Below are 24,684 nucleotides of genomic sequence, written 5' to 3' on the forward strand. Positions count from 1 at the left end.
AGTGGACCCAAGCAGCAAGTGTTAATTATTTCCCAGCAGTTTGGCCTGTCTGAGAGCAGGAGCAGAACTACCTGAAGTTAGTCCAGGAGTGAAATGAGCCTGCAGGCTGCTCGTGTCGAACATCTACGGTACAGAGGGGACCATCAAACACTCCCCGCTTTGTCTTACTGTGAAGTGTGCTAAGATAGTAACTTTATGATCTGTCTGTCTTCAGCCCATCTTTTTACTTGTTTGTATGTTTATTATTTATTGTTCATTAATTGTTCTTAGTTTAAAACATTGCACATGGTAGTTAATAGGGGTTTTGGAATGCAAAGACTAAATGTTTATGGCGTTTAGAATCCTGATCTAATCTTTCAATTACAGTTAATAATTCTTTGGCTTTGGGCAAATGATTACCATGTCTCTTGTTTTCTTGTTTGGGAATTTTTTAATAGAAGAATTAGACATTTCCAACTTTCCCTTCATGAATATAATTGTAAAGCCACAGAATCTTCTGAAATTACATTTTGGGAGAATCATTAGTTTTCTGCCTAAGGACAGTCCCATGTGGTTCTTTTTAAGTAGCTAAATATTTATTGGAGAAGCTGGGCCTTTACAAGGTTCATGGTATTTCTGGTGGTAAGTTGCCTTACCATTCCTGGGTGTCTGCAGTTTTCTGGCTTTGCCTCTGAAATATTTTTGTAATGAGATTGTGTCTTAGCCAAGGCCTCACGCGTGTCAGCTGTTACTGCCTTAATGACTTTATAGTATCTGTACTGAGCCTGGAGTAGCAGGGAGCCACAAGAAATGTCGTTGAAACATGCTTGGGGTACATGATAGGAGAGGAAACGGGTGAGTCCTTTTTCCTGTCCTTCCTCTTTCTTCTCCCTTACCCACTTCAGTGAGCAAGACTGAGAAGGATGCTGCTTTTCCTTCTCTGATTTCTCAAATCTGTGTCAGGTTTTTGAAGCTAGATACTGTGTTCTTTTCACAGTGTTATAATTGATTATTCTTTAAAATAATATAATTTGGGAAACTTGTGGACTTGTTTTGTATGGCTTTACTGAGGAATAATTAATTGCAATAACTTGTACATATTTAAAATGTCTAATTTGATGAGTTTTTTCTCCCTTTCTTCCCCTCCCTCCGGTTCAAGCCGTTGTTTCTCAGCCTAGTTGTGTAGGACATGGCCTGTGCTGGTATTATGAGCCTTGCGCTCCCCCCAGTTAGTTGGTCAGCAGCTCCCGTCAGCTCTCGATGGCTGCCCGCCGCTCACACTGGCCACCGGCCACTCATGGCAGCACACGGTAGCCCACGGCAGCACACAGCAGCTCACACTGGCTGCTGGCTGTTTGGTTTTTTGTTTTAAGGAGGGTGCAGCTCACGGTGGCCCTTGTGGGGATTGAACCGGCAGCCTTGGTGTTACTAGCACCACGCTCTAACCATCTGAGCTAACTGGCCACCCTCTAATTCGAGGAATTTTGACATACGTGAAGCCATTGCAATAATAAGATAGCACACATTGTCATCATCCCCAAGAGTATTTTTGTGTCCCTTTGTAATGCATCCATTGATCTGCTTTCCATCACTATAGATAAGTTTACATTTTTTTAAAAATTTAATTAAATGGAATCCTACCGTATGTATGCACTTTTGGGGATGGCTGTCTGACTTCTCACAGTCAGCATAATTATCTTGAAGCTTATTCATATAGTTGCTTATGTCAGTTGTTCCTTTTTATTGCCCGTGAGTCTTCTTGGATATTCCAAAATTTGCCCATTTACCTGGTGGTGATGGATATTTGGGTTGTTTCCAGTTTGGAGTTACTGCCAATAAAGCTGCTGTCAACGTTTGTATACAGATCTGAATATGGCCATGTGCTTTTATTTTTCTCAGGTCTATACTTAGAAATGGAATGGCAGGGTCATATGATAGGTATATGCTTAACTCGTAAGAAACTGCCAACCATTCCAAAGTGGCTGAACCATTTTACATTCTTGAGACTTCTAGTTGTTCTACATTCTCACTAGTGCATGATAAGGTCAATCTTATTTTTAGCCATTCTTGTGGTGCCTATGGTTATCCACGTAGTGGGGTCTCAGTGTTGTTTTCACTCGCATTTTCCGTATGACTAATGGTGTTGGGCTCCTTATTTGGTGAAATGTCTGTCACATTTTCTGCCCACTGTTAAAAATTTTTTTTGTCTTTTATAATAGAGTTTTAAGAATTCTTTATGTGTTCTGCATTCTTACATGTTTTGCAAATACTTTTTATAAGTTGTAGCCTACCTTTTCATTTTTTTAAGTTTTGTGAAGAGCAACAATTTTTAATTTTATGAAGACCACTTTATCAAGTTTTATTGTTCCCTTTATGCTCTTTGTTCACTTTATCCAATTTTAGTATATGTGCTGCGGAAGCGAGCACTGTGCTCTTTATCCTATTTGAGTTCTGCATCATTTCATTGCTTTGATTTTTGTCTAAAAAGTTAAATATCTCAGGTTCTCATTTTTTAGCCATTAGGGGTAAAAAAAGAATAGGAGGCAACTATGTAAAGCTAGAGTTGTATATACCTTATATTTTTGTTACTGTTATACTTTAATAGCAAATGGTTTATGACTCTAGTAATTTTTGTTTGTTCTTTCTTGGTTGATTTTTGAGCCTGTCAAGAATCTTGCAAATTGCTACTGGTCTAGTTCCTCTGTTTTATGGGGTGAGGGAACTGAAATTTATGAAGGTTACATGACTTTACTAATGGATTACAGTTTATGGTCGTCCCAAGATGAAAGCTTCCCAGGTCCTCCCCAATTCTATTTCACTATTTGTTTCCCTGTGAAGTGCTGTTCTTTGTGATGCCGTTGCTAAGATTTTACTGCGTTCTGTAACACTTTAATAAATTTAGTTCCGTCATTTGTTCATCTTCATTTCTCATGTGATAAATACCCTCGGCAATATTATTACAATTAAGTAGATTAGTTTTCTGAGAGAATCATACTTTTCCCTTAACATTTCGTTAAGTGAAGATGTTGATTTTTAACACTATTGTTTTTTTTAATTCTTTCCAAAGGTCTGTAAACAGATTTGGCTAGGATTATTTGATGATAGATCTTCAGCAATTCCAGACTTCAGGGATCCACAAAAAGTGAAAGAGTTCCTACAAGAAAAATATGAAAAGAAAAGATGGTGAGTGAATAGTTTGTATTTAGAGCAAAGCTCCCCAAATCACATTAATTATGGGTAAGATTAGTCTGGCACAGGAAGGGAGGGAAGGAGGGAGGGAGGAAGGAAGAAAGGAAATAGATAAGTAGGTAGATAGAATCCCATTACACTTTGGCTTTTTTATTGTGTTTGGTTTCCAAAAACCTCTACCTGTACTTTGTCTTAACTCACCTGTGCCTAGCAGCAGCCTGTTCCTTGTAATTACCAGGCCTCCTACCCCCTTTTTGGAAAGTTAGGGATCCTTTCTCCAATCCTTTTCTAGCCAGTTAGCATCTCTAGACATTTTCAGTCTTATGAAGCCTCCCTTCCTAAAATCTTCATTCAATTAGCAAGTACTGACTCCACATCTTCCACACGCTCGACACTGTGCTGAAGCGCTCGTGCAGTCCCTCGCAGTCCGTCCGCTCACTTGCATCTTTGCTCAAAATATCCGTCGCTTCCTACCCAAGAAATCATTTCACTACCTGGTTAAGAAGGGAGCGTTTATACCCCTAACGAAGTCCATCATATGTCAATTTTTAAAAAACAATGGGTTGGACATATGGTTAGTAAGCCCTTTAAAGCAGAGCAGGGAGTAGCATATCCTTAGAGCTAGTGTTTAACTACTTTGGGCTCTTAATTTTTAACTATATGAGCACAGTGTGAGTCAATTTGCTAAGACTCATTAACAGTAAACTCTTGGTTGTTTATCAATATTCAACAGTGTATAAGTGTATATTTCCTTCTTGAGGGATAAGAAGATGAGGGAAAGTCACAAATAGAGGGAATAGATAATGAAAAGTCAATGGCCCGTTGTTTTCCTGAGGCGCTGTGTTTTAACCCAGAGGATGATCCAGCCAGGAGCCTGTTTTGGTCCTAAGGGAGTCCTTGCTGTGGTTATGGGTGAGCTCTCTGCTTTCATTCATGGAGCACATTAGAGAGCAGGAGCTCTGCAGACATTGTGTTCTCACTGTTCTCTAGAGGAGGCGGCTTCTGTGAGGCAGGATTAGCCAGGCTACTCAGCAGCACTGGATACATACACTAGGTCTGACTATAGGTAAAACAGACTCGTGAAACTTTAGTTCAGGAAAGAGGAGAATTTTAGAAGATGGGGTGATAGTAAAAACATGGTATCATAAATGGTTCTCTTAAAATGAAGTATATAATTATCATTTTAGTTCTTAATTTCTTAGACCTGTAGTTAAGACTTTTCTTCTTATATAGCCCAGTCTAATTTTTTATTTTCCCAATAGTTTTACCAACTCAGAATGTTAGTTTGAATAGGACTTAGCTGGGATTTTAGATAGTTTAGCTTCAGTTAGCAAGACAAAAGTGTGTGTGAATAAGAGTTGATAGAATTAAAACCATAGATTCCCCCATTTATAATAATAATAGCAATAGTAGTAGTAGTAAACAATAAAAAAATTTACTCATTCAAACCATAACCCAATTACCTGTAAACCTTCTATAACTATAACTTGTGCTTTTTTTTTGGTTCCCTAAGAAACAGGGTAGTAGTAACAAGAGTATCAGCAGATACAAACTTTAATGGGTGAGTGGCAGGAGGGAGTGACCAAAATTCAGGAGGGCCTGGACCTGTGCGTTTTAAACCCACGCGCCTGCACACCAGTGTCATGTACCTGGTGAGCAGGGCAGTGGGTTTTTAATGGGGCCCAAGACCTACCCAGATGCGGACTCCCCAACAATCCTTCCTGTGGGCAGCTATACCTAAAACAGCGAGGCAGTTGTCGTCTAAAGGGATTTTGAAATTGTTCCTTTGACCAATTTTGAAATCTACTTCCTATGTTATACAAGTTTAGTTCATTTCCAGTCAGATGAGTCTTTTGAACCAAATAGTATTATCTGGTTTTATCATTTGATAAGATGTGGCTGTACTCAAAAATTGGTATCATCAGTGATATGCCAAATTATGGGAAAGCATAACTTCATGTATTCATTCTCATCTTCCGCCATCTCATTTACTGGAAAAAACAAAGCAGTTTTACTATTTATGATTATTACATAATTTGGAAATAGCTAACACTCTGTAGCTAACACCTGTACCAAGAACTGTTCTAATAAGTACGTCACAAATGTTAACTGATTTACACCTCACAGCAACCATACCTTCATTTTATAGATGAAAAATCAGAGGCACGAAGAGTTCAAGTAATTTGCCTTAGGTTTCACAACTACTGGGTGGTGGAGCTGAGATTTGAACTGTGTGTCTGGAATAGATGGCGCTGTTAACCGTTCTGTTTTCCTACTTTCTCCACCTGCTTGATGGGGGGTGTGTGGCAGGGGTAGGACAAAACCCAGACATAGAGAGCGAGAGCTCTCACATAATCCTAGCCCTAGAGATCAGTATTGCCAGTATTGGGGCATTTTACCTCACTGCCTTTCTTTCCTTCCTTTACTCTTCTTCCTCCCATGAATCCTGTATTTACGTGACGGGACAAACCTGAAAGACCCATAAAGTAATATGGAGCTTTCTGTGTCCATATTAGACACAGAATAGCCGTGTAGTATCCTATTAAAGAGACTTAGTGCTGCTGTGGGAACATCCTGTACGTGTACCTGTGTACACTTACCCAGTGAGTTCCTGAGGATGAGTTTCTGCACAGGGGACTCGGCACAGAGCGTACCTGTTGATGTATCAACAGATTGTAGCAGAATTTGTAATGTCTACACTCAGATCGAATGCTAATGAATTCGGTATGAGTGTTTTCATTTCTGTGTCTCCCTTTGTGAATTGCTTCTGTCCATTTAAAAATTGGGCTGTTAATCTTATTCTTAAAGATTTGTATAGGCTTTTTATTTTAGGCTATTAACTATGATATAATAATAAAAGCTTCCCTTCCTTCTGTTCTCTTTCCAAATGTTATATATGATGTTTTGATACTTTAGTTTTTAAAAAGTATAGTATTAACTATTCATCATGATAGGTCCCCTGTTAAGAAAAAAAGCAGTTATTTATTGTATTTATCTTCGAAAAACTGAGTAAATAGTTGAAAACAGTTTTGTGCCAGTCTTTATTGCCCTTTCTCTGAGTATTTCAATTAAGTGTAGTCTCCAGCTGTCAATTCTAAGAGGGTTTTAAAATAAGATTAATGTCAACAGTCTTGTACAGAATTAGAATTAAGCTTATCATTTTTGAGTATATTTTTCTTAGTTAACTGCCTGTTCAACTTTTCATGTGTTTCAGGTATGTCCCACCTGAACAAGCCAAAGTGGTGGCATCAGTTCACGCATCTATTTCCGGGTCCTCTGCCAGTAGCACAAGCAGCACACCTGAGGTCAAACCACTGAAATCTCTTTTAGGAGATTCAGCACCAGCACTGCACTTAAATAAGGGTACACCTAGTCAGGTGAGTAGTCTAGTCTTTGTAGGGGCTTCGACTTAAGGAGGACCGAGTCTCAGAATATGAGCGTTCTTTAAGACAGTGGCATCATGTGCTAATGGTTTATGATGCATTAAAAGATCTTTGCTGAAGTGGTTGGAATGTATATGCATTTGCTCCTTTGCAGTTGTGATAGGAGTTTCTTTAATTCTCCACAGCTTTTTAAAGATGTATGGGAACATTGCTATAGCTTCTGTCAGACAACAGACAATGAGGAAAACAAATCTATGGTGACCATCAGTTAGAACAGTATAGCCTCTGTGATGTACTTTTAAAGGACAGGATTTCTCAAGCAGTAGAATTTTCCCCCATACCTGATTGTAAAGTATGTTTATCATGGAAACACAGGTGGCTTTGCATTCTGTACCTTAGTCTAAAAAACTGAATGGACTGAAATCTTCGTTGGTACCTAAAGTTTGTACTTCTGTACTTCATTACAGTTGACTGAGCAGTGACAAATCTGTTATTGTGTGACATTATAATCTCTGCCCTACACAAGAATGATTCCGAGGCGTGGTACTATTTGAATTAAATCCTCATACTAGGCCATCTGGATAAATTGTTGTTTTTACAAAAGGTGTGAGGGAAAATGAAGAGAAGGGTTAAGTCAGTATATTGTAATTTTCTGCATATAAAGCATGTGTTCTAGGAAGGCCTCATCACTCTGTCTTAGCAGTAAGACTGTCTTGTGTCACAAGGTGCAACAACTGTTGTAATTATATTCCTTTGCTTTTGATTCTGTATTTAAAATTGAGAGATAACTTGGGAATAGATGTCGAAAACTGGAACCTTTCAAAAAATATCAGACTCCAAACTACAAATAAAAGATTATGTAACTTTAAACTGTTTTAAGCTTGGTGTGTTGGGACTAGTGTTATAATGATTTAGGTGCTATGACTGGAGACTTTTTATAGCTAATACGTGGTTTGCAGTCCCCTGTTGTAGGTCGCTCTCAAGGACAGCAGCAGGAGAAGAAGCAGTTTGACCTTTTAAGTGATCTGGGCTCGGACATATTTGCTGCTCCAGCTCCTCAGTCAACAGCGACGGCCAATTTTGCTAACTTTGCACATTTCAACAGCCATGCAGGTAACATGTTGTTTCCTAAGTGCTTTCGCCAGAGATGTACATGAAACACCAAGAAACAACTTTTCTTTTTAAAACTGAAGTACCAGTAAACATACTCTGTTGAGAATGTTTGATCACTCTGAGCTATTGAGGTGTAATATATACTCATTTAACGCTGCTGATTCTTCATCTCAAAAGAGACTATACTTCATGTCAGATATTGACATGACCTCTTTCCAGAGAAAAATGAAAAAAGACTTTTAAGAATTTTTTTTCACTCTTTGACATGGACAATTTCAAATATTCAAACGTGACCAGATAAATCTAACCTTCATGTATTCATCACTCATGGCTAATCTAGTTTCATTTCTCATTCTACTCATTTCTTCCACTCGTTATTTTGAAGCAAATTTTAGACATTAGTTTATCCTTAAATACCTATTTTATCTGTATCTATAAAAATAGGACTTTTCTGTGTTAAACATAATCTTGGTAGTGTTACCACTCCTTGAATAGTAGTAATAATAACAATTCATTACTACTCAAATTTCCATTCCAGTTCAAACACACACACGCACGCGCGCGCACACACACACACACACAGTTTACTTAAAGTCTGCACACTGCAGTTGTGAAATATGTCTCTTAGTCTGTAGGTTCTTCATCCTTTTTTCTCCTCTTGTAATTTATTTGTTGAGAGACTAGGTTATGTGTTCGGTTGAGTGTTAAGCAGTCTGAGTTTGTTGATTTGCACCACTGCGGGGTCCTTATCAGGGTCCTCTCCTCTGGGGTTCCTGTAAATTGCTAGACTTGATCAGTTGCAGGTGTTGTTTTTTTGGTTTGTTTGTTTGTTTTTGAGAGGGGTGGTGGTAGAGTAGGCAAGCCTGCTTACTTAGGAATTAAGAAGCTCATAATTTAGATGGTCTTGTTTTTGTAATGTTAGCTGTTATTGCCCAGTACCAGGATCCATTATACAAAATTGTGATATTCTGAATTTATCATTCCTTCAGTCATCAGCTGAGGTATTTCTTTAAAAAACTTGGTTATCTTCTACAGAAATATGCATGCAGTTAGAAACATAATCTACCTACAGAATTTAATAGTTTTTCTGCCTGGTAATAAACATCACAAAACCTGTGAACTCTAAACTGTAATTAATTTTTGTCACATCTTATACTAGGGGTGTCAAACTCAGTTGCCTTGACACCCCATTAACACAAATGAGTGTGGAAGGAATCCTGTGCCCTTTTTAAAGGATGTTCGAACCTCCTATTGCCACATGGATTATTAAAAAATATTAATTTTCTTTTAAGAGAAGCAAGAAATCTTATTTAATATGAAGTTTTCTCTTTTTAAATGTTAGGAATTGATGGAAATATTTAAAATATTGTATAGGTGAAACAAAGTGTATCTGTCAGTTGAATTTGATGAGGGCTGTTAGTTTCCATCCTTGGTTTCTATATTTATCTTCCTTTTTCAGGAGAACCTGTTTCTCACTGAAGAGGAAACAGCTCTCAGTCAGATTCAGGCTCATTAACTTGGTGCCTTAATTTCTAAACTTAGTTGAGCTGTTTGTACTTTTTAAAATTAGATCATTTAAAACACATATTTACTATTTTGTCAAATTGTTTAGTTTGGATTTCTTTGTGTATAGATTGCTTAAGGTTCCAGACAGTAATTTTTGTGTTATTGAATTTATTAGTGTTTAATTTCCAAAGTTTGTTTACCAAAGCTTCGTTCTATAGCACTTAGAAATTTTAAAAGTTACTGTAGCCAATTGTTGAAGACTGAGTAGATACAGTCTACATATAAAAACTGATAGAAATATTACAAAGCCCTGTCTTGCCATAATGAAGAAGTATCTGATTAATGTGTTTGGTGCTCTGGTTGGACAACACTGGGAAAATACAAATGTGATGAAATAGGCTTGGCTAACAAAATGGGTTGCATTGAACTCATTTTTTTCCTGATGATGTTTGAAACATGTTTAATGTATATTTTCCCTCCTATGACGTTCTAAATGTAACTTAAATGTAGAATATATATTATTATATACTACGTATTCTTAATATGTTTGATGTTATGACTGATAAACTAGCTTAGGGACCTAATTCCTATTTTTACAAGGAACAGATGTATTTCATTTGTTGTTCTCAAATGTATAACTAAATTGTTCAAAAAACTTAAAAATGTACCTTTTGAAATATAGCCCACTCTAAATTTGAGAACTTCTATATGCTATGTTCTCTATTCATTTGGTTTGTGGTTATGTTATCTATATGTATATTATGTATGTTGGCCTTAAGCACTTAGAATTTTCTTTTTTTTGGCCTAGGATTTCAAAGCTTTTAAAGAGTTTATTCCTATTGTCTCATAAGTCATAGAATCATAGCGCTGGATTTGCAAGCAGAGACGTTCTAGTGAATGCTCTCATTTTGCTAATGAGAAAACTGGTGGAGCCAGAACAACTGAGGGACTTGTCCAAAGATATACAGTTACTTATGTTGGGGTGGAATTCTCTGATTCTTGTCTCAGATTCCCTGTGCACTAAACTGTACTTGCTTACTGTTCTCTGCAATACTAAATGTAACTATGTTTAAACATAGTTTAATGTATTATATTTATTATTAAAACTTGTATAGATGTTCCAAAATATTTTTCCGGAAATTTATTTTTAACTTTATTATTCATTTATTAGTATTTATTATTTATATTAAATTTATATGCATTATTAAATTTATTATTCATTATTAGTATTTCTTTCATTATATTTATTTTGGGGAAAGTAAAATTTCAGCCTATAAAGAAATTGAATTTTAAGCAAAAATAATGACAAAAGATTGCAGGGTATCCAGAAAATACAGAATTTATATTCTTAAGCAATAAGCAGCCTTTTAAATTAGGTACTTCTGTATAGTGTTTGAGAGCTAGGACAAATGTGTTTAAAAATTTTAAGAACATAATGTGAGCAGTGATACAGGTGTGAGTACCCCAAAAGGGAAGTGGTACAGGTTCCTAGTAAAATGGGATCTGTTTTAGGTATAATTCCTCCCCTACTGCTGTACCCGTTCAGGTATATGCACAACAGTAATTACATAAAATGCTGTAAGTTCTCCTGATTTTATTCCTACAATAATGTTTTACTTTTTTAATGGAAAAATGTTTTGTTTAGTAACTTTTTTTTGGTTTGTTTACAAGAAGAATACATACTCATTGCAAAAGCTTGGTAAACTCAGGCAAACAAGGCAGAAAATAATACCTATCTGAAATCTTATTACTTTGAGTTAATTAAAATGCAGATTTTCTATGTATGTTCATAATAGCATGTTTAACAATTTTGTTAAACAGTGTCAGATGAAAAGGTATCTTTACTTTATTAACCTGTTTATTTTATTTACTTTCTCAAACATTTTTGTACAGGATTGAATATTTTCTACATGAATTATTTAATGGTCGCATTATATCCATCATGCACTGTTTCATAACATATTTAAGTGATCCCTCATTGCAGGCCACTTGAGTTTCTAATGTTTTCATTAGAATTGCCTGCATAGGATTTAAAGTGGCTGACTTTACTGTGTTGATGACATTTAACCTTTATCTTTTAAGACATTCTTTTCATTCTTACCACTTAGCATTCCCTTCCTCTCATACCAACTACTTATTCTCATCATATCCTCTATAAAAATCTTATCCAGCATCTGTTTCGGCCTTTAACAAACAAAGTTTCTTGAATTGTTTTATTTACTAATTACATGATTTAGAGAAGCCTAGAATTTTGCTCTTAGGTTGATGACCAGTGGGAAATACCAGTAGGTTTTGTACACTGCGTGTGAAGTGTACTTATGTTATATAATTTTTACTAGTTCTCATCGTTTCCTACATTTTAGTGTGTTTGAAAATGGCAGGCTTTTTTTTTTTTTCTTAACTTTAAAGTACTTTAAAAAAAACTGTCTGTTGTTATTTTTATACCATTGTAATCTACTTACCCCCTGAATTATTCCAAATTTACTTTTTTAGCATATTTTTAAAATTAGTTTCAGGTTTACGAAACAATGTAATAATTAGACATTTCACCCCTCACAAAGTGGTAACCCATTCCCCCAATCCATTGCCCCTCTAACATCATATACAGCTGTTACAATTCCATGACACTATTCCCTATGCTGTGCTCCATATCCCATGAGTGTGTGTGTGTGTGTGTGTGTGTATGTATTTATACACACACACAATTATAGTTGACATTCAATATTATTCAGCTTCAGGTGTACAGCGCAGTGATCAGGCATCTACACTGTCCATGACATGGTCTCCCTAGTAAGACAAGTGCCCATCTGGCACTGTACAAAATCTTTACAACATTATTGATTATATTCCCCAAACTCTCTTTCATACCCCGTGGCAGTATTGTAACTTGGCAATACTCATGCTTTCTAATCCCCTCACTTTCCTCCCTCATCCCTGTTCCCCTCCCAACTAGCAACCATCAGCTTTTCCTCTGTATCTCTGAGACTATTTCTGTTTAGTTTGCTCATTTATTCAGTTCTTTAGACTCCACATGTAAGTGAGATCATATTGTATTAGGTTAATGCAAAAGTAACTGCGGTTTAAAAGATTAAAAATAATTGCAAAACCTCAATTATTTTTGCACCAACCTAATATTTGTCTTTCTCCATCTGACTTATTTCACTTAGTATAATGTTCTCTAGGTCCATCCATATCATTACAAGTGGTAATATTTCATTCTTCTTTATGGCCGAGTAATACTCCATTGTCTAAATGTACCACAATTTCTTAATCCAGTTGTCTTCTGAAGGGCATTTCGGTTGTTTCCATGTGTCGGCTGTTGTGAATAGAAAATGGCAGGCTTATAATAGAATGTGACTATCTTCAATTTATTTGGCAATCATGTGCTACTTGTTATACATTCATGTTTGTTTTCTTTTTCTTTTTATATGCCATGGTGTGACATAGTTGTGAACTTGAAAAAACAAAACAAAAAGAACACTAATGTAATTAAACCATCTTTATATCAATATTTTAGATTCATCCAACTGATGAATCACTTGTTACCATTTTAAATCTAAATTTCCCAGAATGTATCATATCCCAAATTTCTTTCTGTTTTAGTATAACTCATGTATTTAATGCTCTTAACTCAGAGTTTGTTTTAATAGAGTCACATTTATAGTTTTTTTCCTGAGGTCACTCAAAGGGTATTGTGTGCAAATTTATCACTGTTTTTAGAAATTTCTCCATACCCTTTAATAAATTGCTTGAAATTGGGCTAAAGCAATATTGGTAGGATTTAAAATCTGATTTCTAAATGAATCTCTTTAAAGTAAGTTCTGAGATACAGAAAATTTCATAAAATTCTTAAATTCATTTGTCATGTTTTTCATTTATAGTTGTCATATTCATTAACATATGTTGTTCCTTACCATTTACAGCTCAGAATTCTGCAAATGCAGATTTTGCAAACTTTGATGCATTTGGACAGTCTAGTGGTTCGAGTAATTTTGGAGGTTTCCCCACAGCAAGCCATTCTCCTTTTCAGCCCCAAACTACAGGTAGAACATTGTGCTTCAGTGTTTACTTTAAAAAACAAAGTAAAACTTTCTAGATGTAGTTTTGAAAATTACTCTTAAATTCTATAATTATCTGATTTTAAAATAGTTCTGTCTTACAAAGCTCTGGGGAAACCTGAAATCTTTATTTTTTTCCTGTGTTCATTTGTTTATCTGAATTCTTTGGTATGTTGTCCGGTTCACAGCATCTATTCTCTTTCTTTTCCTGCACATGAATCTTTCTTAAACTTCTTAGGCACAGAGGAATTAAAGTACTAAAAGTTTTTTAGTTTCACAGAACTCAGTAGTTTAGGCTCTAAGTAAAGGAAGCTAATTGATTGCTTCCATAGAACTAAAAGTATAAGTAATTTTCAGGATAACAAGCTTGAAAAAAATAAATATTATTAGTCAAGAGTTATTTAAGGATAACTTTAATCAAACTTGGAAATAGTTTTCTGTGCAGGAATTGGTCTTTAAACATTGAATACTCTCCCATAAACTGTATTGTTTTCAGAAACTCATTGAATCCTTGTTTAGATCTTTGGCTGATTACTTTTCTTTCAACTTTAACTCTGTGTATTGTCTTAAAGCTTTTTCTTTCAATTTCCTTTTTTTTCCTTTAAATTTCATCATTTACATAATTTCTGGCTGTCCAGCACTTAGAATGCTTTCATCTAGCTGCAGTTTTGGTGAATTTACTTCAGCTTTTCCTCTCCTGGCTACCAACAGTAAGTTCTGTTGTCAAGTAGGCATCTTCTCCTAGTTTGTATGTTTTATGATATGTTTCATGGGGTTTTTAATTATAGATTATTAATCATATTTTAATAATAATCCTTCAGAAATTCTCACTTTTACTCCTCGTTCACTATTACTAAACTCAGAGTTAGAGAACACAGAGTTAGTTGATTTAATAATTTTAACAATTGAAGTAAATTTCTTCATACAAACTTTGAAAGTTTTAGTGTGTACTTTGTTCATCTTCTACTTGAAACAGATCACAATCTTTTAAATACACACATAGTTTTAATTGAAAACAACCAGTTTTGATTCCAGAGAGAAATTTTATTAGTATAGATTTGTTTTAGAATGTTTTAAAAAGTGATAGTGGGTTTTTTTTTTAAATAGGGGTGTATCCCTTTTTCTTTTTATAATATCTATGTATACTTTGCTGTCACTTTAGTATATAACTATATATACTATTTTGATTGCTGAAACTAATGTGTAGGCATAAAGAACCAGTATCAAAAGTGTAGGATCAAAAGCATAGAATGAAATATGTTGGCCTTAGTATTTTTAAGAAGTCTCTAGATTGTAGAACAGACTTTAAAATCTTAGCAGGATATATACAGTAGTGACCTTTAGGTGAATTATGCTCTATGAAGTAAAAAACTGCTATAATATTTTTATATTGAATACTATAATTTTTATTCCTTGAACTATATATATAATAGGTTATTATTTCACTAAGGATATCATAGTGTTGTATGCACTTTAAATTATTATGTGGAATTAAATAATGGCTCTTCAAATAAAATAAATCTGAAGCTCAAGGACCACCTTTTAAGAAATTCTGGATCAAAATACTACATCTTAAGACATTTTAAATTTCTACCCTGGGATTTGATTCAACCAAGTCTTCATTAGAGCTACAGAAGCTTGTAGTGTAAGATACTGTGCATCTTGTTTGCAGAGTCTGTTTAAAGAGAACTAGTAAAAGGTCATAATATATAAGTGAATGTTCTCTAAAGTAACTAAAGCCTCAAACCAGGTAGCATGGAGTTACTCCCCTGTGAATTATATTCTTTATGCCAGGGTAGAGAATTCCAGGTAGAAGCTTGTGACTGATTCTTTATGTTGCCATGGCCTTTGAAAATCTAGTTTCACAAATTATAAAAAGTCACGTGTAGACGGTTAAAGTTGAATGCTCTTTGCCAGTTACTATTTTTAAGAATTTAGGATTGCTTATAGAGCACTTAATTTAGAAAGAAATAATCATATAATCTGTCAAAGGATATTGGGAAAAGTCTAGAAATTTCAAGTGTTCTGTTTATTCTGTTGCAGGTGGAAGTGCTGGATCAGTAAATGCTAATTTTGCTCATTTTGATAACTTCCCCAAATCCTCCAGCGCTGATTTTGGAACCTTCAATACTTCCCAGAGTCATCCAACAGCATCAGCTGTTAGTAAAGTTTCAACAAATAAAGCTGGTCTACAGACTGCAGACAAATATGCGGCACTTGCTAATTTAGACAATATCTTCAGTGCTGGGCAAGGTAATCAAGCTTTAAATAGAACAAATACAGGTTTATACATTAAACAGTCCTTTAAATTTGGTTGTATTATTAAAAGGATATTACGTTTTTTTTAAATTAAAATTTATTCGTGTTTACTAACAATGGTTAGTAAAATTACATAGGTTTCAAGTATACAGTTCTGTAATACATCATCTGTATATCACATTGTGTATTCACCACTCAGAGTCAGTTCTCCTTCTATCACCATATATTTGATTCCTTTTACCCTCTTCTATCAACACCCCTCCCCCCTTACCCTCTGGTAACCACTAAACTATTAATCTGTGTCTATGAGTTTTTGTTTGTTTATTTGTTTGTCTTGTTCCTTTGTTGCTTTCAGTTTTATATCCCACATGAATGAAGTCATATGGTTCTCGACTTTTTCTGTCTGACTTATTTCGTTTAGCATAATAATCTCAAGATTTATCTATGTTGTCACAAATGGCAGTATTTCATCTTTTCTTATGGCAGAGTAGTATTCCATTGTGTATATAAACCACATCTACTTTCTCCAATCATCTGTTGAAGGACACTTTGGTTGTTTTCATGTCTTGACCATCATAAATAAAGCTGCAGTAAACAACGGCACACATAGTATATCTTTACGGATAACTGTTTTCAGATGTTTTGGATATGTACCTAGGAGAGGGATTGCTGGGTCATAGATGTTACACTTTTCTTAGTTGTATAGAAATTTTGTTTAAATGTTCATGGTTTTTTGGATCTGAAATATCAACTACAAAAATGAGGGCATAGAAACTAATTTGTATACTTCTAGTTTTAAAAGAAAACAATTGACAGAAACTTAATTTTATCTTAGAAAGCAGGCTTTACTGTTCTAAGGCCATACAGGGTTAAGAAATCTTACCGATGATACTGACTAGGTTATTGGGTAGTTTCTATAATATGTTCCTTTTGAACTATTTTCTATTAATCTTCATATTTATTTTTTAAAAACATTTTTACAGTATGTTGTTATGCCCAGTTCCATCCTAGTGCCAGTATTTTGCCTCTCAAAATGCATAGTGCGGTGGGGAAGAGCAAGGGTCTGCTTTTAGGCTGGATTCTATATCCTGATCTCTGGGCCTGCTTTCTCATCTCCAAAATGAAGGTAGTAAATGGCATTGAATTCATGGAGTTGTATTTCCCTGAAAATAAGACCTAGCCGGATGGACAGTCAGCTCTAATGCATCTTTTGGAGCAAAAATTAATATAAGACCCGGTATTATATTATATTTATTATATTATTATAATACCCAGTCTTATATAAGACCCAGTCTTATAGTAAAAGTAAGACCGGGTGTTATATTACTTTTTGCTCCAAAAGACGCATTCGAGCTGATTGTCCAGCTAGATCTTATTTTCAGGGAAACACGGTAGTAAGTGCTCAGTAACTATTTCTTCTTATTACTGTGTCTAATTTTTTAATGTACAACTCTGGGAAAATGGTATTAATAAGTTGTTCACATCAGGGTCCAGCACTTTATGAATTTATATGTTCACTTGAATAAAATGCACCTGTCTTAGAAATGTTAAGTGCACTTTTTGAGAATTTCTTCTTTACACACAGCCTAGACATGTTGTTGGTACAGTCTTAGTTTTTAGTATAGAAGCAGTATTCTGTCTTTACCACAGTAGTATATATCACAACTAGTCTTGTCCAGTATTTTCTAGATTGTTTATTAGATAAGACTTTAGACTCCTGTCCATTTATTTGCTTAGCTCCTTATCAGTTTTAAATTTACATGTGTTACATGGCAAATGTGGTTGATAAGTTGAAAGTACAACTTTAAATGTTTGGTGTAATTTGTTTTTGTTTGTTCAAAGGTGGTGATCAGGCGAGTGGCTTTGGGACCACAGGTAAAGCTCCTGTTAGTTCTGTGGTTTCCGTTCCCAGTCATTCAAGTACGTCTTCAGACAAGTATGCAGCCCTGGCAGAACTAGACAGCGTGTTCAGCTCTGCGGCGACCTCCAGCAATGCGTACACGTCCACGAGTAATGCTAGCAGGTACCTTGTCTGAGTCCGCTCCTGCTTCGTCTGCTATCTTCATCTTTGTTCAACTCTGAATGATCATATGGTTAAATAATGACTGTTTGGGGGCATCATTTTAAAATCACTGAATATTTTTATAAATTTGAGGAAACTGAGTTTAAATTTGCTAATTAAAATTCAGTTCTTGAATAATCGCCATAATTTTATATTTTCGTTTAATCAAAGGTTTGGTTATCTTTCTTCCTTGAACACCAAAACATCTCAAAGTAGACAGTTATATACAGATTTAAATGTACTCAGCAGAGAATCTATTTAGCAGATTATGTATTTTTAAGGTACAGTTTTCAGTCACAAAGACTAAACACTGAAAAGTAACATGTTATAGCCTTTGTTGTAAATACACAGTTTTAGAAATGTTTGCACCAGAACCCAACACTAATTTTGTATCTCTTCAGTGTCATATTGGTATTTATAAATAGACATACACATCTGTTACTGTGTTTAAATATATCTGGCACAAAGGAATCCTTGGCAGCAGGAAGTCTAACACATTTTAACATTAACAACATTAGATCTTTAAGGACTCTTACAGTTTTGACTTCTTCATTTTAGAATAAAGGAAACAGACCCAGGAGTACAGATGACTTACCCATACAATGTTTTATCCATGTCTTTGTTTTTCATTCTGGGGGATTATCTTCTTTCGTTTTCCTAGTTGCTTTTTATTTCCCTTTAGCACCTCTTCTAGAGAGAAATGGTAGGATTATGACACTACGTACTTGCGTTCTCCAGTAATAAATTTTCCATATGCCAGATGGGAAAAATTAAATCCAAAGAATAAAATTTAGAGTATTTATATATTTTTTCTTTATTAATATTGTCTAATTAGACTTATATAACAGTGAACTAGAACAAAGTGGCCCTAAAAATCTGGAAACATAGGTATACATACCACAGTTTAATGGTATTACATTACAGCGGTCCATGGAGTATTTGGAGTACCTAAGACCCTTTGAAAGGCTCTGTGAGGTTAAAATCACATTCATGGTAATTCTGAGCAATTATTTGTGTTTTCACTAATTGCCATTTGTATTGACGGTGCAAAAACAATGGCAAGTAAAACTTGTTGACTCCTTGGCATGAATTAAGGCTGATGGCACCAAACTTGACAAATAATTATATTTCTTACCAGTCCACATTTGCTTTTATTTATCAGTATTCCTGCTTCAGTTTTTCTTACGAATATTCTTGAAGTAGTTAAAAAAATTAATTTGATTAGATCTCGATCCTAAACTTGTCTACTTCCTGTGTGTCGAAGCAGGTATGTGTCAGGTGGTTCTGAGTATTGAAGTGTGATAGCTGTCTTGAAGAAAGTCAGCTGCTTTGGTTGAGTTGTGGAATGAACCAGCCTGTTGTTTTATGGGACACCATTTTTCCTTGGAAGATGACTGAGAGACAAACCATGATTATTCAGATTTGGATAGTTAGCAGATATTTTCTAAAAAATTAAATATTTAAGTCTCTCACTTTAAGGAAAATGATAATATTCACACATTGAAGCAAATATTGGAATTTTGGAAAATTTATTGACTCCACCATGAGATTGACAGCTTCCCATTACTTTTCTGATGAGGTGGGTGGCGACATTAATTAAGGTATTTTTATGTTTTAAATTAGCATAAGGAAATGTGATGACATTTGGAAGATTGGCATCAAGTATTTTTCAGATGATAATAGAACATCAGTAAAAGATGCATTTAAAGTGCAAGATAGACTAGTGGATGTTCACTTTAATCATTTACAAAAAAGTTCACTGATACGATTTCAGATTCCATACTGCAACTGTCTTTTAGAAAACTAGTACTGTTTTTGGTATGACATCAAAGAAAATATCCACAATTATCTGAAAAAGGTATACTCCTGTTTTGTTCACCTATGTATCTATGTGAGGCCAGTTTTTTCTTTTCATCTATTTCAACTTAAATTTAACATATCTCACAGATTGCTCTTCTGTTAAGCCAACCATTAAAGGGATTTGCAAAAATACCAGTGTTACTCTTCTCATTACGTTCCTTTTGTTTTGGAAAATGTAGTTATTTATCATAGAAATGTTCCTTCCGTTAGCATGTAATGGCTTTATTGTTATTTTTAAATGAAGTAAAATGTTTTAAATTCTCTACGATATGTAGATGGATAGATAAGTATAGCATACAGAAACAAAGGCTCTTTGAGGTTTTCAGTAATTTTTCAGAATGTAAATGAGTCCTGAGACTTAAAGTGTGGAATGTCTGTGATATATGATGTGTTCATGTTTCCACATTTTTATGGCCACCTTGTAGATAAATTAACCCTTGGTTTTTCTTTTTATTATATGAACTCTTTCAATATTTGTTTTCAGCAGTGTTTTTGGAACAGTGCCAGTGGGTGCTTCTGTACAGACGCAGCCTGTTTCTTCAAGTGTGCCTGCTCCATTTGGAGGTATGTGTTTCTGGTATACGGGAGTCCCCCGTTATCCATGGGGTACGTTCCAAGACCCACGATGCCTGAAACTGGATAGTACCAAACCCTATATATGTACTGTGTTTTTCCTGTGCATATATACCTTTGATAAAGTTTATAAAATTTGGCAATGTCATGGCTAGAAGGTTCATTCTTCCCATAGATCTTGGGAACCTCAGCATACAATCCTTTTCTTATTAAGTTGAGAACTTTCACCTTGCCACTTAAACGACTCACTTTACAGCTTCTCTTTGGCATATCCAAATTGTCAGCATCATTGCTCTTGCACTTAGGGGTCATCATTAAGTACAAATATTTGAAAACAAGCACTACAGTACTGTTGCAGTGATCTGATAACCGAGACAGATGGCTGCTAAGTGACTAACAGGTGATGGTGTACACAGCACGGACATGCTGCGTGAAGGGATGTTCCATGTCCCCATAGGAGGGAGCAAGATTTTATCACACTACTCAGAATATTGTGCAGTTTAGAACTTACAGTTTATTTCTGGAATTTTCCATTTAATATTTTTGAACTGCTGTTGATTGTTCGTAACTGAAACCTCAGAAAGAGGAACTATGGATAAGGGAGGACTAATGTATACAAGGTCAGACAATTAAGTTCGCGAACTCATCCTAGAAAAAGCACTACATACCTCATTGCTGAATACTGCTGTGGTCACCTTCCAAGTACTCCCCTTGGGAGGCTATGCACCGATGTCAGTGCCTAGCCCACCCTTCAAAGCAATTTTGGAACTCTTTTTCTGGAATGGCCATCAGAGTTGCCATCGTATTACCCTTCATGTCCTGAATGTCATCAAAATGTCTTCCTTTCAATATTTCCTTTATCTTCGGGTAAAGAAAGAAGTCATTGGGGGCCAGATCAGGTGAGTAGGGAGGGTGTTCCAATACAGTTATTTGTTTACTGGCTAAAAACTCCCTCACAGACAGTGCCGTGGGAGCTGGTACATTGTTGTGATAACACGCAAGAGCCATAAATTGTTGGTGAAAAGTTCAGGTTGTCTCACTTTCATGTAGCCTTTTCAGCACTTCCAAATAGTAAACTTGGTTAACTGTCCTGTTGGTACAAATTCATGATGAATAATCCCTCTGGTATCAAGAAAAGGTTAGCAACATCATTGCAACAAGTTCGTGACCTTAATTGTCCGACCTCGTACATTGGTTTTTGTAGAGCCCACATGTATATTATATAGCATTACCTAGGTCTACCAGAAGACAGAGCAACAATTTATTATGAAAAAGCTCTAGTTTTCTATCTTCATAAATATATGAACAAATATTTTAAATAATTTAATACGAATGTGTTAGGATTTTACAGTGTATCTTGTAATTTTTTAAAGCTACGCCTTCCACAAATCCATTTGTTGCTGCTGGTGGTCCTTCTGTGGCGTCTTCTACAAATCCATTTCAGACTAATGCCAGAGGAGCAACAGGTAAGAAGTAACGACAGAGTACAGAACAGCGAGTTTTGGAAAAGGTATTTATTGCAAAAAACAAAAAAAAAACGTGAAAAACATTAGAAAATAAGGTTTCTTACTGATGTGAATGGGAGTTTGTCCATAGGAGAAATACTAGCTGCAAGTTTATAAAATCCCAGAATTTAATATTTGCGAAGGACCGTAGGAGTTATCTAGTGCCCACCACTCCGCAGTCAGAGCTTTCAGTTCTCAGGTGAGGAAGCCCAGACATGGAGACGAGACTTCCTGGAGCCACACACAGCCAATTTCTGACAGAGATGGGACGTGAACATAGTGATTCTGACTTACTCAGTGGTCTGGTTTCAGAATTGCTGGTTATAACGCATTCAACTTAATAGTAAAAATTTATGAGAAGTTTTTGTGTTCGTGTTTTTATCTCAACGAGATTGCAGGGGATGAATGGACTTTGTTACATGAATTGATAATAATCAGGTATATATATCTTTTAGGATGTTAATATTTTAAAAATTGTAAGAATTTAATTTGGGGTATAATATTTGAGTATTTTCTCTTTCGATAACTTTTTTTCTTAATTGTCTTTTATCTTTCCCTCTTTTTTTGTTTCATGATGTAACCCAGTCATGTCTTTCTTGCATTGTACCTTTTTGACTTTTATCTTACCACCCTGAACACCAGAGCTGTTTGCCAGTACCTCGGAGTGTCAGCAAGGGCATGTGGTATGGCTCGATCCCCATTAAGTCTAGAGTTGGTCGGCTTTGTTTTTGTGTATGTGTTGCAGTAATTTTAGAACCATAGCCTAATTCCAATTATAGCAAATGTTGATGTGAAATTTTGAGAGAGTAAGGTGCTTGTAACATTACAGTTAAACTTGTACCCTTAACAATTAGTAATTATGAACAAATCTCTTTTTCATTGGCAAGATTAAGAATTGTGGTATTGGGAGTTTGAATTATAACTTCCCTTTTCGCGTAAATGTCTCCAGTCATAATTTGTTGGTATCTTATATAATAATGTTTAATGAGTTGAATTTCACACAGTTTAATTGTTTAAAAATGTTTTAATTCTGGCCTACCTAAGTGTTTAAATATCTGTTGTGTTTTGGACAAAAATATTTATACTATTCATCAGTTGTGATATATGTAATACGTCTGTCTTTTAACATATTTCAACTTGGTGGAATGAATTTGTAAAAGGTCGTGACACACAGGTTTTGTGTCTTAACTCTCATCAAGTAAATGTTTTAATCACTCTGACAGCTAAGGGAACTAAGGCTCAGAAAAATTAAGTGAATATGTTTGGGGTACATCCAGAATTGTCTTGAAACCCTGTTTTAGTATTTATTTGCTAGGTGATCCTAAGAAAGCTTTGTGTGTGTGTGTGTGTGTGTGTGTGTGTGTATTTAATGGAGTAAAGATGATAGGGAGATGCATTTGTTGTCTGTTTAACGTTAATTTGCAAGATACTGTTGTGCTGTTTATAGTTACGACCCCATTTAACAACTGAAGAATGGGAACTCACATTGTATCTTGACTGAGGTTCTGTTGATCTAACTTCTCTGAGCTTTATTGTTGTCCTTTCTATATAATGTGAACAATATTCTCTGACTCACAGGGTTGTTATGAGAATTGGATGTTGCAAATCATGGTGCATAGTTTTTGCATTATTGTATACACTTGGTAAATCTTTTGCCTTATTTTCCTTTTTATGACTGTATCTCTGAATTGGTTCTGTCATTAGGATTAAGGGCTTTTTTGTGTGTATTTTATTTAGAGTATGAAACTTCTTTAAAGTTAAGGTTCTACATAGGATGTAAAATAATATAAAATGTGCAGTATATGTTCAGATGATATAAAGTAATTTTAATGTTAATCTAAGCAAAATTTATTGAAAGGTAAATCTATGTCCACAAATTTTATGTCAGGGTAAAATGTTTTTTGCATTATAAACAATTTTGAATTTATCACATTGATCATCTTTATTACATTATTGAATTGACTAAATCAAAGGAAATGTTTAAATACGTATGTTTCTATTGAAGCTGAAGTACAAACAATACTTTGATAAATACACTATGTTTAGGAAAATCCAATGTTTTATACCATCAACATTAATATTAGTTCTTTAGGAAATAGTTTTTGTTGCTCTCAAATATATTACTATTGTTAATTACATTTGAGGTAGCTTTTGAAAGAGGGTATTGCATAAAAGCTCCATATGAAATTTTTAAAGGTTTTCATTCTTCAAATACACATTTTAATTTTTTTTTTCTTGCATTTACAAAGCTTTGGGGCTTTAACTTGATGTTAACATAGAGATCTTCATTAGGAAATTAGCCAGTCTGCCCTAAGACTTTTTTTATTTTAGGATTCTGTAATACTTAGCATTTTCCCCCAGAGCCTTTGATCCCTTAAATCTAATTAATAGTCAGTATAGTTTTCAGTTATTAGGAAATTCTCTTAGAAATGTGAATGAATAGGCTTTATTTCCTAGTACTCATTTTAGTGAATGAATGAATGATTTTCAAGATTTTTTTCCTCAAGGAGATAGACTTATAGAAATGTAGAGCTGAAAGAATCATAGAAACATCTAGCCCAACCTCCTTGTTTTATTACTTAAGTGGGAACCAAATTGATGGATTTGCCTTAACAGTTCAAAGTTAATTAATGCCTAATCTTAGTATCCAGAACTCTTTAAACCAGCAATATTTCCATTCCAGTAAAGGATAATAGCCTCCATATTTATAATTTAGTTTTGTTTTGGTGAAACACATACAAATCAACATTATGTGCTATTCCTTTTTTATGTCTAGATATTCAGTAGGCCCACCTCATCTGTCTAGTGCATGAGTATTCTGGAAGTGAGAATTAGTACAAAAATGGGACAGGCATGGGTAAGGAAACGCAAAGGGGAAAAAACACCTTTATAGAAAGCTGCATGGATTGTGTAGGACGTGTTTACAGAAGAAGTGATTTACTCTCTTTACGGTCTTACCCTCAATTACTCTTAATATTTGGACATCCCGGGACTGCCCCGCTGGCTCAGGTGGTTGGAGCGCCGTGTTCCTAATGCCAAGGTCGCCCGTTCAATTCCCACGTGGGCCAGTGAACTGTGCCCTCTACAGCTAAGATTGTGAACAACGGCTCTCCTTGGAGCTGGGCTCCCATAAGCAGCCGGAGGTCATTGGTGTGAGCTGTTGAATGCTGTTGGTGGGCTGCTGTGTGCTGCTACAG

General features: G+C 35.1%; 1 protein-coding gene across 11 annotated transcripts in view; it reads left to right on the top strand.

The window, feature by feature from the left end:
• The window catches only part of AGFG1 (ArfGAP with FG repeats 1), a 71,306-nt gene that overhangs the window by 37,865 nt on the left and 8,757 nt on the right, over positions 1-24,684 (top strand). For 4 of the 11 annotated variants that reach the window (XM_074314337.2, XM_074314348.2, XM_074314351.2 and 1 more), the window contains exons 3-11: positions 3,047-3,162; positions 6,383-6,545; positions 7,511-7,664; positions 13,094-13,213; positions 13,867-13,938; positions 15,272-15,481; positions 17,330-17,510; positions 19,894-19,973; positions 21,356-21,448. In XM_074314337.2, coding sequence (XP_074170438.1) covers positions 3,047-3,162; positions 6,383-6,545; positions 7,511-7,664; positions 13,094-13,213; positions 13,867-13,938; positions 15,272-15,481; positions 17,330-17,510; positions 19,894-19,973; positions 21,356-21,448 — 1,189 coding nt within the window. The remainder of the gene's footprint in view (positions 1-3,046; positions 3,163-6,382; positions 6,546-7,510; positions 7,665-13,093; positions 13,214-13,866; positions 13,939-15,271; positions 15,482-17,329; positions 17,511-19,893; positions 19,974-21,355; positions 21,449-24,684) is intronic. The other 7 variants (XM_074314361.2, XM_074314368.2, XM_074314377.2 and 4 more) reach the window with 4 other exon arrangements.

Source organism: Rhinolophus sinicus, chromosome 17 (genome assembly GCF_057876585.1).
Source record: "Rhinolophus sinicus isolate RSI-liver-muscle chromosome 17, RSI-T2T, whole genome shotgun sequence".
NCBI classification, from domain to species: Eukaryota; Metazoa; Chordata; class Mammalia; order Chiroptera; family Rhinolophidae; genus Rhinolophus; species Rhinolophus sinicus.